General features: G+C 35.4%; 1 protein-coding gene across 5 annotated transcripts in view; it reads left to right on the top strand.

The window, feature by feature from the left end:
* The window catches only part of SLC30A9 (solute carrier family 30 member 9), a 74,342-nt gene that overhangs the window by 43,560 nt on the left and 13,977 nt on the right, over nucleotides 1–16,805 (top strand). For all 5 annotated transcript variants that reach the window (XM_068543023.1, XM_068543022.1, XM_068543021.1 and 2 more), the window contains 6 exons: nucleotides 6,981–7,036; nucleotides 9,427–9,562; nucleotides 11,221–11,260; nucleotides 12,405–12,476; nucleotides 13,078–13,185; nucleotides 15,474–15,639. In XM_068543023.1, coding sequence (XP_068399124.1) covers nucleotides 6,981–7,036; nucleotides 9,427–9,562; nucleotides 11,221–11,260; nucleotides 12,405–12,476; nucleotides 13,078–13,185; nucleotides 15,474–15,639 — 578 coding nt within the window. The remainder of the gene's footprint in view (nucleotides 1–6,980; nucleotides 7,037–9,426; nucleotides 9,563–11,220; nucleotides 11,261–12,404; nucleotides 12,477–13,077; nucleotides 13,186–15,473; nucleotides 15,640–16,805) is intronic.

The following is a 16,805-nucleotide window of genomic DNA, read 5'->3' as shown; positions in this document are numbered from 1 at the left end:
TTGTACATTTGGCCAAGGAGATACGTACATATTATTAATTTTAGTATTAGTCGTTGTTTAAAACATTGAAGACAATTTTTTTTTAACTAATTTATTTTATTTTTGGCTGCGTTGGGTCTTTGTTGCTGCCCATGGGCTTTCTCTAGTTGTGGAGAGCGGGGGCTACTCTTCGCTGCGGTGCACGGGCTTCTCATTTGCAGTGGCTTCTCTTTTGGCACTAGGTGCGCAGGCTTCAGTAGTTGTGGCAGACGGGCTTAGTTGCTCCGTGGCATTTGGAATCTTCCTGGACCAGGGCTTGTACCCGTGTCCCCTGCATTGGCAGGCGGATTCTTAACCACTGCGCCACCAGGGAAGCCCTGAAGACAATTTTTAAGTGTCTATACTCTGAAATACTATTTAGGGATTTAAAAGCATGTGGTAGATAGCTATGTACTGATCTGGAATAATAACCATGATATGAATTAAAAAATCAAGTTGCAAAACATTATGTACAGAACTTATGTTTCTAGCCATGATGGACTAATGGGGATTGGACTTAGTCTTTTGCTATAAACAGCTAAAAAACTAGACAAAATATATTAAACAATATTTTCAAACATTGGACAATAGCAATGCAAGACCATGATCCCTGAGGAAGGGGAACAGGTGAACTGAACTCTGATTTCTCTGGTGTTTTGCTTGGAGGCGCATTTGGGATAGTGGAACAGGGTGGGAGACCCATCATTGAGTTGAGAAGGTAGAAATTAGGGTTAATGAGTCTGAAGTGGCTAGAAATTACAAGGCTACAGAAGTCTACATAGGGTTTTCCTTGAGTTGAATCTTTGCTGAGTGTTAGATTACACATGTGTAGGGTAAAGCTCCATGAGACCAGGCAGAGAACCAGCAGGGAGCGTTAAGCTGAGTAATTCCTCGAGTTCACAAAGGGCTTGGATTAATTAAGTTCTGACGTTCTGAGATAGAGAGTCCTGATTGATTACCCAGGCCAATAGAAGGCTCAGACCTTAGTAGTAGGGCTAAATTATCTTAGTTGTAAAGACTATTCTAGAACAGGGGTCCCCAACCCCTGGGCCGTAGACCAGTACCGATCCTCGGCCTGTTAGGAACCGGTCCACACAGCAGGAGGTGAGCAGCGAGCGAGCAAAGCTTCACCTGCCGCTCCCCATCGCTCGCATCACCGCCTGAACCATCCTCCTCACCCCCCACCCTCCACCGCCCCGTCTGTGGAAAAATTGTCTTCCTCGAAACTGGTCCCTGGTGCCAAAAAGGTTGGCAACTGCTGTCCTAGAACCTTTCTAACAAAGCTCTAAGGGATCACACTGATTTACAAGTAATTTAATTACCTGTGAGAACAAAGCCCCACATGCTATTATAAGGAAGACAAAATCCAGACACACAGTATAACATTCACAATGTCAGCATCTAATAAAAAATTTATTAGACAACCATGAAGCAGAAAATCTGACTCACAACCGGGAGAAAAATTCGTCAGTAGAAAGACTCAATTGACATATGATAGAATTAGCAGGAAAGGATAAGTGGCTTTTATAACTACGTTCATGTATTGAAAAGAAAATATGAACATCATGAAAAGAGAAATGGAAATACAAAGAAGAACCAAATGGAACTTTTAGAGCTGAAAAATATATCCGATGTGAAAAATCCACTATATAGAATTATTAACAGCAGATTAGACGTCGTGGAAAAAATGATCAGTGAGTTCAAATATGTGACAGTAGAAAACATTCATACTAAAACTAGAGTGAAAAGAGACTAAAAAAGATGAAGGGAGCCTTAGACCTGTGGGACATTATCAAGAGAATTCTATCAAACATTTAAGGGAAAAATAATACCAGTAGTACACAGACTTTCAAATATAGAGTAGAAAGAAACACTTTTCAACTCCTCTAGTAAGGCTAGCATAACCCTGATACCAAAAGCTTAAAGTTATTCCAAGAAAAAAAAATACAAACCAGTATCTCTCATGAACATAGATGTAAAAATCCTTAAGATATAATCAAATTGAATCTAGCAGTACACAAAAATGATAATACATCATAATCAAGTGAGTATTATTCCAAGAAGCAAGGTTAGTTTAACATTCAAAATCAGTAGAAGGTTAATATACAAAAATCAGTTGCAGGGGCTTCCCTGGTGGCACAGTGGTTAAGAATCCACCTGCCAATGCAGGAGACACGAGTCCGAGCCCTGGTCCGGGAAGATCCCACATGCCACGGAGCAACTAAGCCCGTGCGCCACAACTACTGAGCCTGCGCTCTAGAGCCCGCGAGCCACAGCTACTGAGGCCCGCTCGCCTAGAGCCTGTGCTCCGCAACAAGAGAAGCCACCACGATGAGAAGCCGGCGCACCGCGATGAAGAGTAGCCCCCGCTCGCTGCAACTAGAGAAAGCCGCGCACAGCAACAAAGACCCAACGCAGCCAAAAATAAATAAATAAATTTATTTTTTTAAAAAATCAATTGCATTTCTACTATCAGGAAACAAATGGAGAATGAAATTTTTAATAAATTCCATTTACGATATTAAATACTTAGGAGTAAATTTAACAAAAAATGTGTGAGACTTTAACACTGAAATCTTAAAATGTAACTAGGGGAAATTAAAGATGACCTAAGGAAATGGAGAGAGATACCATGATCATGGATTTGATAACTGTGTTAATATGTCAGATTTCCCTAAATTAATCTATAGATTTCATATAATCCAGCAGATTCTTTTGTAGAAATTGACAAACTGATTAAATTCTAAAATTTATATGGAGGGACTTCCCTGGCGGTCCAGTGGTTAAGACTCCACTCTTTCACTGCAGAGGGTGTGGGTTTGATCCCTGGTTGGGGAACTAAAATCCTGCATGCCGCATGGCGTGGCCAAAAAAATAATAATAATAAAGAAATAAAATTTATATGGAAATGTAAAGAACCTGGAATATTCAAAGCGATCTAAAAAAAAAAAATGAAAGAAATTTGGAGGACTTTAAGACTTATTTCAGAGCACAGTAATTAAGACAGTTCAGTATTGGCACAAGGACTGACAGACCAGTGGAACAGAATAGAGGGTCCAGCAACAGACCCTCAGTTACATAGTCAGTTGATTTTTGACAAAGCCACCAAAGCAATTCAGTGAAGAAAAGAAACTCTTCAACAAACGGTATGGGAGAGATTGGATATCCACATGGATAAAAAAAACGAAGGACCTTGATTCCCACTCATGCCGTGTACAAATTTAAGGTGGGTCATAGACCCAAATGTACAAGCTAAAACTATGAAAATACTAGAAGGAAACGTAGGAGAATATCTTCTAAGCCTTTGGGTAGGCAGAGGTTTCTTAAACAGAACACAGAAACAAAACCATAAAATAAAAAAATTTACAAATTAAACTTCATCAAAATTAAATACTCTTACTTATTAAAGGACACTTTTTTTTTTTGGGCTGCATTGGGTCTTTGTTGCTGTGCATGGGCTTCCTCTAGTTGCAGTGAGCAGGGACTACTCTTCGTTGCAGTGCACGGGCTTCTCATTGCAGTGGCTTCTCATTGCGGAGCACAGGCTCTAGGTGCGCAGGCTTCAGTAGTTGCAGCAGGCGAGCTCAGTTGTTGCGGCACGCAGGCCCTAGAGCGCATGGGCTTCAGTAGTTGCAGTGCATGGGCCCAGTAGTTGGGGCACATGGGCTCAGTAGTCGTGGCTCCCGGGCTCTAGAGCGCAGGCCCAGTAGTTGTGGCGCATGGGCTTAGTTGCTCCACGGCATGTGGGATCTTCCCGGACCAGGGATTGAACCTGTGTCCCCTGCGTTGGCAGGTGGACTCTTATTTATTTATTTAATTAGTTTATTTATGGCTGTGTTGGGTCTTTGTTGCTGCACACGGGCTTTCTTTAGTTGTGGCAAACGGGGGCTACTCTTCGTTGTAGTGCCAGGGCTTCTCATTGCGGTGGCTTCTCTTGTTGCGGAGCATGGGCTCTAAGCACATGGGCTTCAGTAGTTGTGGCACACGGGCTCAGTAGTTGTGGCTCGCAGGCTCTAGAGCACAGGCTCTAGTAGTTGTGGCGTGTGGGCTTAGTTGCTCCGCAGCATGTGGGATCTTCTCAGACCAGGGCTCAAACCCGTGTCCCCTGCATTGGCAGACGGATTCTTAAGCACTGCGCCACCAGGGAAGTCCCTGAAGGATACTTTTAAGGCAATAAATAAGCAAGCTGCTATTAGGGAGACAATATTCACAAAGCATATAATCTGACAAAGGACTGGTATCCAGGATAAATAAAGAACTTGTATAACTCAATATTAAAAAGACAGTCCAATTTTTTTAAGAAGCTGAAGACTTGAAAAGGTCCTTCACAATGATACCTGAATGTGGTTGATGGACACACAAAAAGGTGCTCAACACTATTAATCATCAGGAAATGTATATTGTAACCCCAACAAGACATCTCTATACGTCCACTATTATGGCTAAAATTTAAGAGCCTGACAATCAAATATTGATGAAGATGTAAAGCACCCAGACTTTTTAGACATTGCTGGTGGAGTATAAAATGTTACAGCCACTCTTAAATTTGTCAGTTTCTTGTAAACATATGCCTACTGTTTGACTTAGCAATTCCACTCCTAAGTATTTACCCAAGAGTAATGGTAACAAATGTCCACAAAGACTTGTATAAGAATGTTTCTAGCACCATAAAGGTGCTATAGTGGGCAAAAAACTGGAATCAACCCAAATGTCCATCAACAGTGGGATAAACAAGTTGTTGTATAGTCATACAACAGAATATTATCTAGAAATAAAAAGAAATATTTATCCGTAAGTAGCATATATGCATCTCTAACAGTATGTTGAATAAAAGAAGGCAAATACAAAAGAGTAGTTACTGTGTGATTCCATTTATATTAAGTTCTAGAATAGAACTTCGGCTTTAATCTTTGGGGGAGAACAGTAATTAAGACAGTGTGGTATTGGCACAAGGACTGACAGACCAGTGGAACAGAATAGAGGGTCCAACAACAGACCCCTTTTTTTAATAAGAAGAACTAATAAATAATGGCCCATATTCAACTTATGAAACATTTGATATCTCACACTTCATTGCACAGCCAACCTGAATATTAAGTATTTTAAAAATAATTGAACACTCATTGACTATTATGTAAATATTATAAACACAGATGCATATATATAGTGTGAATTGATAATGAATATTTCAGTTTTAATATACAGATTTTAAAATTATATGATCTTAATTTACTCTCATTCTCTTAGTTTAATTCACTGAAAAGCCATCATCTATGTTTTAGGTAGTTTTAACTCTCTTTTCCTTTGGAATCCAGTAGAAAAAAACTTGTAATATTCTGTGTATTTAGGATTGGATTTCTGATATCAAAACTTAAAAGTCAGTATATATTTGTTTTAGCCTTTATATTTTTTTGGCCATGCCGCAAGGCATGTATCTTAGTTCTCTGACCAGGGATCGAACCCGCGCCCCCTGCATTGGAAGTGCGGAGTCTTAACCACTGGACCGCCAGGGAAGTCCCTGAATGGACTAGCCATTTGCAAGGTGGTATAATCCCCATATATTTTACAAGAGGGAATGTTTCTATAAATGCCCGGTAACCTACAGAGAAACTTCATCCATGAAGAATTTGGTAATCTTGAAGCCTTACCTATTTGATTATTTGATACCATACTGAAAAAATGCAAAAACCCCAGCTTAGTCGAAAAAAATCACATAGGGTATTCACTCAGGCTTTGTATTTTTATTAAATAAATAATTCTAATAAGGTAATCTTTTTCAGATTTCTAAATTTACATCAAATTAAGAGAAAGGATACTAAGTGCAAGCATAATATTGAGCGGTACCAGTGGATAACGCTTTTTAACAAAAGATACAATCAAAAAAACAAACAGAAATAAAAGAAAGGAAGAAAAGGTGAAGGCAAGGGAGGAAGGAAGGAGAGAAAGGTAGTAACCAGGATTAAAGACTTGCATTTTTGTTATATTTACTTTAGACTTTTTTTCCCTAGAGAAATAAAATTTTAGTTATAACTAGTCTTCCATCTTTATTTCTTCCTCCCATACCCCAGATAGTCACTGCTATATATACATTGATGTGTATACTTCATGCGCATGGTTTTGCAGTTTTACTAGAAATGTAAATGTATCATGTCCATATACAGTTTGTACTCACTTTTACTGTCTTTGGGACTTCCCTGGTGGTCCAGTGGTTGAGACTTCGCCTTCCAATGCAGGTGGTGCGGGTTCGGTCCCTGGTCGGGAAACTAAGATCCCACATGCCTTGCAGCCAAAAAACCAAAACATAAAACAGAAGCAATAGTGTAACAAATTCAATAAAGACTTAAAAAAAAAATGGTCCACATCAAAAAAAAACAAAACAAAAAACTTTCACTGTCTTTTATTTGTGCAGCTATACAAGTTATTCTTCCTGTAAAAAATCAGATATTACACACCACCCTAAACCTACTTCTCTCCTCAGAGGTATAAACAGAGTTAAATGTGAGTTCTTTCAGACCTTTTCCTGTGCTTTACATTATATGTCGTTTACAAAAACTACAAAACATAAGTTCTTTTGTATTGTACATACCGTTCCTAAACATGCTTTTTTCCCATCCACTGAATGGTATGTCTAGGAGCTTTCACCATGTCAGTACAGAGAGCTCTATCCCCTTTTACACTGTTGTAGAAGTAATTTATGGTTTGGTTATACCATGATTTATTTTGCCACTCTCCACTGAAGGAGTTTTAGGTTGCTTTCACATTTTACGTCTTTATTCAGTGTTGTTTTGAACCCCTTTCGGTTCATCTTTATTTCTCTATGGTAAGTATTAGAAACAAGAATTGCTGGGCTATTGGACATACACATGTTAAGTACTTCTTTGTCATTGTCAGGTTGTGCCCTCCAGACTGGCTTATTATATTCCCTATCTTGCTAATGATTATTTACCTTCTTTTCTCCATAGGCCTTACTAGCATTGGGCATCAGTAAGTCTGTTCAAACACCAGATCCTACTCATCCGTAAGGACGTTGTCTTTATTTTGTTTTCATTTGTTTTGGCAGCAAGTTGTTGAATTATAGAAATCTCTTGTAGTTTATCGACCTGCAGTTTTGTGTTAAAGATTTGGTCATTTCTTCTGCTGTTGTATCTAAAATGCAGGACTCAACCTCTGTGTCAAAGTAAATTCAAGATATAATTTGAAAATGGGGTTCAAATTATTTTTATGCTTTGTAACATAGGAAAGAGATCTTGTCCTCTTTGTATTTGATAGTTAATAACAAAGCACATGTTTTGATCTTAGAGTTCTGTTTTATTTGGTCAAAGGAGATATATATATTTCACATTTGGACTAATAGGCCACTCAATCTAAAATTTTAGTGATAATTTCTATTAAATTCATGCTTAATGTATTTTACTCTCCCTGTTGTGATTTGGAAATAGGATCCTATTAATATTTCAAAATTACTTATTTGTAAAATGAGTATGCTCTCTAGGATACATTATTTTGAATTATATTAGTTATTTGATACAAAGACTTTTTTTCTGTTGCTTCTACATAACCAGGTAAAATTTTAACATAACCAGGTAAAATTTTTGAATTCCACGTGTATTATTTTTTTTTAACAAGCTTCAGTAGTAGAATTTGAGCAGTCAGATTTGCCTTAAGGCAAAAAAAATACACTTTTATTTCCATAAAGGAATCTGTCTCTGTGCTTTATATAAATGCCTTTCTTTACTTGAAAGCCAGGCACTCCTGTTTTCTTATAAATAATAGCATATTATTGAATATCCTATAACTATCAGTAAGCTTGTACAGAGAACAGCTAGCTTTCTAGTCTGCTAATTACACATGATTATAGTATTTTACTATGTCAAGAAAAAAAATTTTTCCTGACCAGTTTTATATGCCAGAAATTTAAAAACAGGGTAAAATTTAAGTTTTAGGTTGTAAAGATTTCTTCTTGAGATATTTTCAACAGTCTACTTTAGTGCTGCCCAATAGAATTTTCTACAATAATAGAAATAGTTATTTATATCTGTTCAGTGTGATAGTCACTAGCTGCATGTGGCTGTTGAGCACTTGAAATGTGGCTAGTGCGACTGAAGAACTGTATTAAAATTTTATCTAGTTTTAATTAATTTAAATTTAAATAGTCTTATGTAGCTAGCGACTTACATTGGACAGTGCAGATCTACATAGTTAAAAATTTTAATAAGAATCTTCAAATTCCTTGAAAACACATAAAATGAAAGTAATGCCATTTAATTTAGGTCTTAATTTACCTTAAATAAATAAATAAATAAATAAATAAATAAATAAATAAATAAATAAATAAATGAATGAATGAATAAATAAATATATCTCCTTTCTTACTTTGGGGGGGAACTTTAGAAGAATATAAATTGTTCTAAATCAAGCTGATAGAACACCGTCACATCTATAAACTGATAATTTCCTATGGCAAGATTACATATTTGCAAAAAGAATTCAAAAAGTAATTTTAATTCAGAACTCTTGTTTAAATTTGCATCTGCTAGAAGGGTGCCATAGAGTTTGGGTTTGGGAGTAAATTTCCCAGACAATATTTTTATTAATGAATGATTCTTTTCCTCTTGTAGTATCCCATATTTTTAAATTTCTTATTACTCAGTATTTTATTGGTACATACAGTAATACAGGATAATGCACACATTGACCAAAAGACTTTAAAAAAAACCTGAGATTTAACAAAAAAAAATTACCATAGAAACACCCAGAAAACTGAAGCTCTTAGTCTTTTAATGGTAGTAATTAGTGGCGCTTCCCTGGCGGTCCAGTGGTTAAGACTCTGCACTTCCGCTGCATGGGGTGTGGGTTCGATCCCTGGTCCGGGAACTAAGGTCCCACATGCTGCTCCGTGCAGCCAAAAAAAAAAGATAGTAGTTAGTTACCGTGTGTTACACTATGCAGAACCAGCAAAAAGTATCTAGCATCAAATTATAAGTAATATAAATTATAGAAGAAGACAAATATTCAATTAGAAGCTGCATTACAAGGAAATATAAATGTTACCATCTTCATTAAACACCTGAATGCATTTAAAAAATAAATTTTACCTGCATTTGTGGTACATAAGAGTAAAGTTGCTCTAGTAAATCAAAGCAAATTATATGAAAGAGGGATTAGAAAATACCTGAATAAATCATATTCACTCTCTTTTTATATAGTTTCAAAGATCTTGCAGTTTTTTCCACTTTATATATTGATTTTCTGATTAGATTTGAGTTTGGCACTTACATTTTACTTGAATATAAAATCATAACATCATGATGTTGTAAGAAGTTTTTTTTTTTTCATTGACCTATTAAACATCTTGAGAGGAAATCATTTGTATTTCTTGTAAACTATATTATCTTTTTTATTTTTCAGGTATGGATTTTCAAATATGCGCTATATTGCTTCACTAATTAGTGGTGTTGGTATTTTCATGATGGGTGCAGGATTATCTTGGTACCATGGAGTCATGGGATTGCTTAATCCTCAACCAATAGAATCTCTTCTATGGGTAATCTTCTCCCCTGCTCCCCCCTCAGTTTCGAAGTAATATGAAACAGTGATTAAGTACAGTAGAATGCCTTTGTCATATTGATGTTAAAGAATGGGACTAAATATACCTTCTTGACTGTAACATAGGGTTATGTGTCTGTAGTTGTGTTTTTTAGAATGGGACTGGACATGACCTCTAAATCCATATGATTCAATGATGTTGAGCAAGAGTATCTCTGTAGGTACAGTTGTTAAACACTTCGTCCTTGGTTAAAATTTTGGGCAATTCTGTTAATTTCTGCTGTTACTTTTGAAAAGCAAAAAGACCTCTGTTCACTTTTAGTCCCAAGAATAAATGTCCTATCAGTAGTTAAAATAACCATTCCTTTGTAACAGTCATATGTTAGAATTTTATTTAAAGTTAAACCTTCTCCTTTCCCTCATTCTGGTAGGAAGCCTACATTGAGAGAATGGGAGTGTGGTTCCCTTCTGTATTTTTTCACTTAAGGGCTTCTCTTCTTCTCTCGTACTCCACAGGTTGCCTCTGGCAGCACTGAAGGTAGAGATAGGGGGCAGAAAGGTACTACTTTACTGGCACCAACGTCATTTTGCACTGGTTTCCACTGGCCTTTGTAGATACTTAAAGCTGTCTTCTTTTCCTCTCATGGGAACTTCTTGGAGATTACTCTGCTTGGCAGCTCTGATTGTAGCTCCCTTGACAAGTGCAAATTGGGCATGTGGCACCCCTGTCAGCTTCTGTATCTCACGGTGTAGTTCCAGACTATTTTTGCTGATGTTGCCAGTAAGATTCAGTGGAAAGAGCCTAGAATTGAGTTAGGAAAACCTGTATTCTAGTTCTTATTCCGATACCATTTCTATTTACTCAAGCAAACCACACAGCCTTGAAAGTCTCAATTTCCTTAACAGAATTAGAAGAGTGTTGGACTGGGTTCAAAATTTTTAAACCTCTGTTTCAGGGAAGCCTAGGGTTCCGAAAAGGTAATATTGAAAATTCTACAGATGTTTGATTTGAATTTCATTTAAAATTTTGAAAAATTTGTGTTAATTCTTTCTATATATCTTGGATTAAAACTATTCTTGGTATCTTTATCTAATTCAAGAGTGTCTGGGATTGTAAGGAAAGTGGTGTTATCTTCCTCCCCCAAATTGTTTACCTCTTATAACTGCTTATCTTTCTGAATGAGGGCTGAGGAAGGATTCTCTTGGTGCTGGGCAAACAAACAAAATCAAAAGTTTCTGGGTATGGTTGTGTATCTTACTGCATCTGGTATCCACAACCCTAGATTTCAAATGCTTGTGTTCATTTTGAAGTTCAAATTTTTTTTTCTACTAATTAAGTAATTATTTTATATCATGAATTTAACTTTAGTCATGGTATATAACATTCTACACTGGGGTGTGTGTGTGTGTGTGTGTGTGTGTGTGTATTTTTCAAGTATTAAAAAATGAGATGGCCATCAAATTTTTAACTTTTAATTGTTTCTTCTTATGAAGATACCATCTATTTCATTGTCCTCATTTGAGCTGTTTCCCATCAAAATCCTTATCTGGCTAGAATTTGAATTTATGTTTCCATCTTAAACATTAAGTTTATGCATGAACTATTGTAGTTCTTTAGTGAGATATCAACGTATGCTTTATTTTTGTATTTCCTAGGCATATTGTATTTTAGCAGGATCATTAGTATCTGAAGGAGGTATGTATTGTCACAGAATCTTTTTATTCTTAATTTAGTAATATATATTCAGCAGTCTATTTTTATAGATTGCTAAGTTCTCTTGATTAAAGAAAGCTGTGGAAATAGGAATATAAGTTTTATCTTCTTTGAGGGAAGAAATTCTTTGTATAATGTACTATGGTTGTTCCTATAAGATGGGACAAGTTTGGAAAAGCTTTTTATTTTGTTCTTGAGTATCATATCATTTGAAATGGAGTATAAAAACATAACTAACTATATACTGAGTTTTTTTTTTTTTGGAAAGTAAAAAAATTTTTATTTTTTTATACAGCAGGTTCTTATTAGTTATCTATTTTATACATATTAGTGTATATATGTCAATCCCAATCTCCCAATTCATCACACCACCACCCCACCCCCTGCTTCCCCGCCTTGGTGTCCATACGTTTGTTCTCTACATCTGTCTCTCTATTTCTGCCTTGCAAACCTGTTCATCGGTACCATTTTTCTAGATTCCACATGTATGCATTAATAAACAATATTTTTCTCTTTCTGACTTAACTTCACTCTGTATGACAGTCTCTAGGTTCATGGAGTATAAAAATATAACTAATTAAAAATCAGGTTTTAGTAACGTTTATCAGGGAGGACTGTCTTTTTGCAGTACAAATATTTTAATGTTTCTGAAAGTTTCAGCTGTAGCAGTATTACGACAGAGAAGTGCTAATATCATGTATGAAACCGCCTAATTCACTGCTGTACTCATAGTATGTTTACTTCTAAAACATTGTCATTTTCTGTGCATCATCCTTTCATCTTCGGCAGTCTTATAAAATGGTGATAGCACCACCTGCCTCAGAAGGTTGGGAGGGTCAAAGTGATTATGCCTAGTGTGGTGCCTGCCAGCTAGTAGCTGTCTAATAAATTAAGGCTGTTGTGGTGGTAATGATATTTAAATTATTGTGGTTTAGAAATATGGGATTCATTATATCATAATGATTAATTGGGGTCTTGATAATGACTGGTTTAATATAGAACTTTTCCTTATGGACAGCCCTTAGCATTAAAGTGTTGTGCCTATTTATTTATCTTTTGAGATTCCATCTTTAAAGTTTGGAGGCGTGAAGTTTCTTCCTTGCTGATATGAATGCTTTTCTTTCAGCGACACTTCTTGTTGCTGTAAATGAGCTTCGTAGGAGTGCTCGGGCCAAAGGAATGTCACTTTACAAGTATGGTATGTATTTTAGAAACCTAGGTGTATTATTTCATCTTCTTTATTTCCTTAAAATTGCCTAGTGCTATTATTGCTTTGTTCCATATAGACGTGTACAAAATATATCTCAGTGTCTTCCCTATGTGGCTCTTACTTATATATCAGCTCTTTTAAGAAGAGAAATGTAGTGTAATTTGAACAGCAGTACTTTATATTTGGATTTAACGTATGTGAACTACAGTATTTCTGTGTATGCTTATATAACTTGAGAAAGTAATTTGACTTTAAATATCAGTTATTGTTAACATTTAAACCAAGAAATTATATTTATATTGAACAGGGTTTTAAAAATCAGGATCTCATACATTTTTTAATCTTAATTTTGTTTTTGTTTTTTTTGTCTGCACTGCACGGCTTGAGGCATCTCGGTTCCCTGACCGGGGATTGAACCCTAGTCACAGCAGTGAAAGCCTATAATCCTAACCACTAGGCCACTAGGGAACTCCTTCTTAATTTTAATTTTAATTAAATTAAATTAATGGATACTTACTAAAATGTTATCTGATAGTATCAAATTAAGATTTCAAAAGTTTCTTTTCTTGTCTCTACCCCAATGATTAAGTAATGGAAAGTCGTGATCCTAGTACAAATGTTATATTATTGGAGGATACTGCAGCAGTGTTGGGAGTGACAATAGCAGCCACTTGTATGGGCCTTACTTCTATAACAGGTAAATATTTCTCAAATTACAGGTGCTTTATTTGTGCTACTAAAATAATTCTCTAATATGTGGGAATTTTCCTTTATATCATTGAATAATTTTAAACCAATAGATTGTTAAATGTGAATTTCATACTAACCATTTACTTGTATAAGACAAATAAGATGGTAAAAATGTTCAGATTTTTGAATTAGAATTTTCTCTTAGTTAGAAATAAAGAAGGCTGCTAATAGAGCATTTCTGTAATGCTCTAAGCCTTTCTAGCTGTGACTTAATAAGTTACACAACTACGCAGAGCTTTAAGTTCTTTACCTATAAAGATATTAATAATATTTGTCCTAGTGACCTTACAGGTTTAAGATAATATATGAGAGAGAACATTAATAAACTCTAAAGTTCAAAATAAATATACATTGTAGCTCATGTCCGTTTGTCTTTTTCTACTATTAGTACCAATAATAACTGCTGTTGCTTTCCTGTTTCCTTGATTCTTTAGTTGCTTCCATCCTCATTTTGGTAGCTAGATAAATGTTTTGAAGACCAATACAGCACAGGCGGATAAGAAGACAAAAACCATTTTATTTTTATTTTCTAAAACAAAGAAACCATTTAGTATGAAAAGACTCAATTTCTGAGGTTGGAATTCTCTTGAAATGGTACTACCATTCTTACCTGTTTGTCCTAGCGTATTTTAAATAACTTTAGGTGATGAACTTCCACAGTTCTGCAGTATTTCTTAAAATAGCCTGCAATATGAATAGGTCTTTCTCATTTTGAATGTATATTTTAAGACTAAACCAGCATTCTCTGATGTTCACTGTGATCCAAAATATTTCTAATTGTTTTGATCGTTTTTCTGGTTGACCTTACCATTTTAGATATTTTTTTAGACCTAAATTATTACTTAGCAAAATTTTAGGCTTAAGGAAAGTGTGACTTGATAGGTAAGTTGACTTTTAATAGACTATTTTTTTTTACATAGTGTTATAAACCAGTCAAATCAAACTTATAAAAAGTTTTGTTTCAAGAAAGTTTCACATTAATTTTTATTTAATTATTTAAATTGTCATTTAAATTAAATAACATGCCAAAAAATAAATATTTTCCAGCTAATAATTCTGTGATTTCTGTAGGATTATTAATAGATGTATATTTAAAAATAAAAATAATTAATTAAATTTGGATTTCTAAAGGGCAGTATTTGATTTTGAACTCTATAATTACAAACTTCCTAGTGGATTATGTTTTACAAGTGGATATATTTTTACACTTTAGTAGTACAAAATAAGTCATTCAGTTTTTAGTGTTATATTTTGACTAAATGTTAATAAAACTAATGTAAATTGAGATTTTTTTAGTAAAACAAATGTATACTTTATCAAGCATTAAGAGAGTTAAATTTAATATTGACATTTGATCTTTGGAATAAAAAGAGTTTTCATTATAAAAGCCTTGTGTGTAAAATTTATTACAAAGATTTAAAGTATAATATTTATTTATGTCTGTTATGTAAATCTTAACCTATGCATTCATAGATAATAAATCAACCCTTCTCATTGGTTCTGGAAGAGAATAAAGCCCTAATAACCTAAGGCAAACTTTAGAATCAGAATCATCTGGCAGGATTGGGAAGGCACAGAATGCTAGACCCACACCCACCCCCACCCCCAACCCCAGATTTCTGATGTAGAGGGTCTTGAGCGAGGCCCGAGAATTTGCATTACTGCCGTGTTCTTGAGTGACGCTGATGCTGCTGGTCAAAGGACTGCACTTCGAGAACCACTGCTCTGAGGCAGCCATCAGAGGCAAGGAACTAACTTCCTTTTTTTTTTTTTTTTTTAAATCTAGAATAGTACTAGCTATGTATCGTTCTTGGTTGAATGAGATAAGAGTGCCTCATATAATTTTTCGTATGGCTTAGTTCTTTCACAGAATCTTCGTAAGAATAAGACACAAAAATGGTTATTTCTTTTAGCTTTTGATTTTATAATTATTTTGTCAACTTGGGATAGGAAAAGTGCTACTGATATATCAAAAAGAAGTGGACTCTTTATTGTATTATTAGTATGTCTCTAATTTGAAAATGCTCTGAACCCTCACCCATGTGACCAGGTGCAAGAAACAGATCATAAGTAATTAAACTGCATAGAATAGTAAAACTATTAGGAGAAAGTCATTAAAGAATTAGAAATGAATTTCCAGTCCCTTGATTTACTAATTCTGGTTCTTTGCTCACTAAAGCTCATTGAAATAATAGAAAATGTTAATTTACTGACTTCTTTTGTGCTTTTATTTAGGCAATCCACTGTATGACAGCCTAGGTTCTTTGGGTGTGGGCACCTTATTAGGTGTGGTCTCAGCATTCCTCATCTACACTAACACAGAAGCACTCTTAGGGCGATCCATCCAGCCAGAACAAGTACAACGGCTTACTGAACTCCTGGAGAACGACCCATCAGTAAGGTCAGCTTATTCCGGTGATGCTGTTAAGGTTTACAAAAACGTATTAAGAAATAGAAATGCTTGTTTTGTAAGTACTTCCAGAAGAGGTTTTGAATTCCTAGCCTTTAGAACTTTTTAATCTTATTACTTTGCAGTATTGCAACCTTACAAGAAAGCATGTAAGAAACTCCCTAAGTTTCCTTTTAAATTCTGTATATCTTTAATTTTTAGAATAAGAAACAGTTAGATGATGTGATGGGAACAGAAGTTTGCAAAGTATTTGCCTCTTTAACGTGGAACCACTTATATGAAACCTTCATATTTATATTTGCCTTATATTTGTATTATAATTACAAATGAATATATTAAACTTAAGATTTTTATTCATGGGGATATGATTACCAAATTGAATGTAATTTATACTTTTTTGAAAATGGACTTCCTGTTTAAGATTATATTAAATGTTTTTGCCATATAATCTTTGTCTTTAAATGATATAAAAATAAAGAATTGAAGACTTAGGAGGTAATCAGAAGAGATGCAGAGTTCTAATAGGACTTTTTACTGAACTTCAGCAGCAGCGTAGTTTCAGAATGAAGGGGAAGTCCTTTAAAATCCTGCTTTTGGGGACTTCCCTGGCAGTCCAGTGGTTAAGACTTCACCCTGGTTGGGGAGCTAAGATCCCACATGCCTCGCAGCCAAAAAACCAAAACATAAAACAGAGCAGTATTGTAACAAATTCAATAAAGACATTAAAAATGGTCCACATCCAAAAAAAAAAAAAAAAATCCTGGTTTTCTACTACTTACCTACATACACATATATTAAACTTTAAAATAAGAATGTATTTTTCCTAATTAAAATCTTTAAGTTAAATCTTTTAAGAATGACCCTAGGACTTCCCTGGTGGCACAGTGGTTAAGAATCCACCTGCCAATGCAGGGGACACGGGTTCGAGCCCTGGTCCAGGAAGATCCCACATGCCGCGGAGCAGCTAAGCCCGTGAGCCACAACTACTGAGCCCACGTGCCACAACTACTGAAGCCCATGCGCGTAGAGCCCGTGCTCTGCAACAAGAGAAGCCACCGCAATGGGAAGCACGCACACTGCAACAAAGAGTAGCCCCCGCTCACCACAACTAGAGAAAGTCTGTGTGCAGCAAGGAAGACCCAACACAGCCAAAAATA

Source organism: Eschrichtius robustus, chromosome 4 (assembly GCF_028021215.1).
Source record: "Eschrichtius robustus isolate mEscRob2 chromosome 4, mEscRob2.pri, whole genome shotgun sequence".
Lineage (NCBI taxonomy): Eukaryota > Metazoa > Chordata > Mammalia > Artiodactyla > Eschrichtiidae > Eschrichtius > Eschrichtius robustus.
Note: the sequence above shows the minus strand (reverse complement) of the source record. Positions and strands in the feature narration are given on the sequence as shown.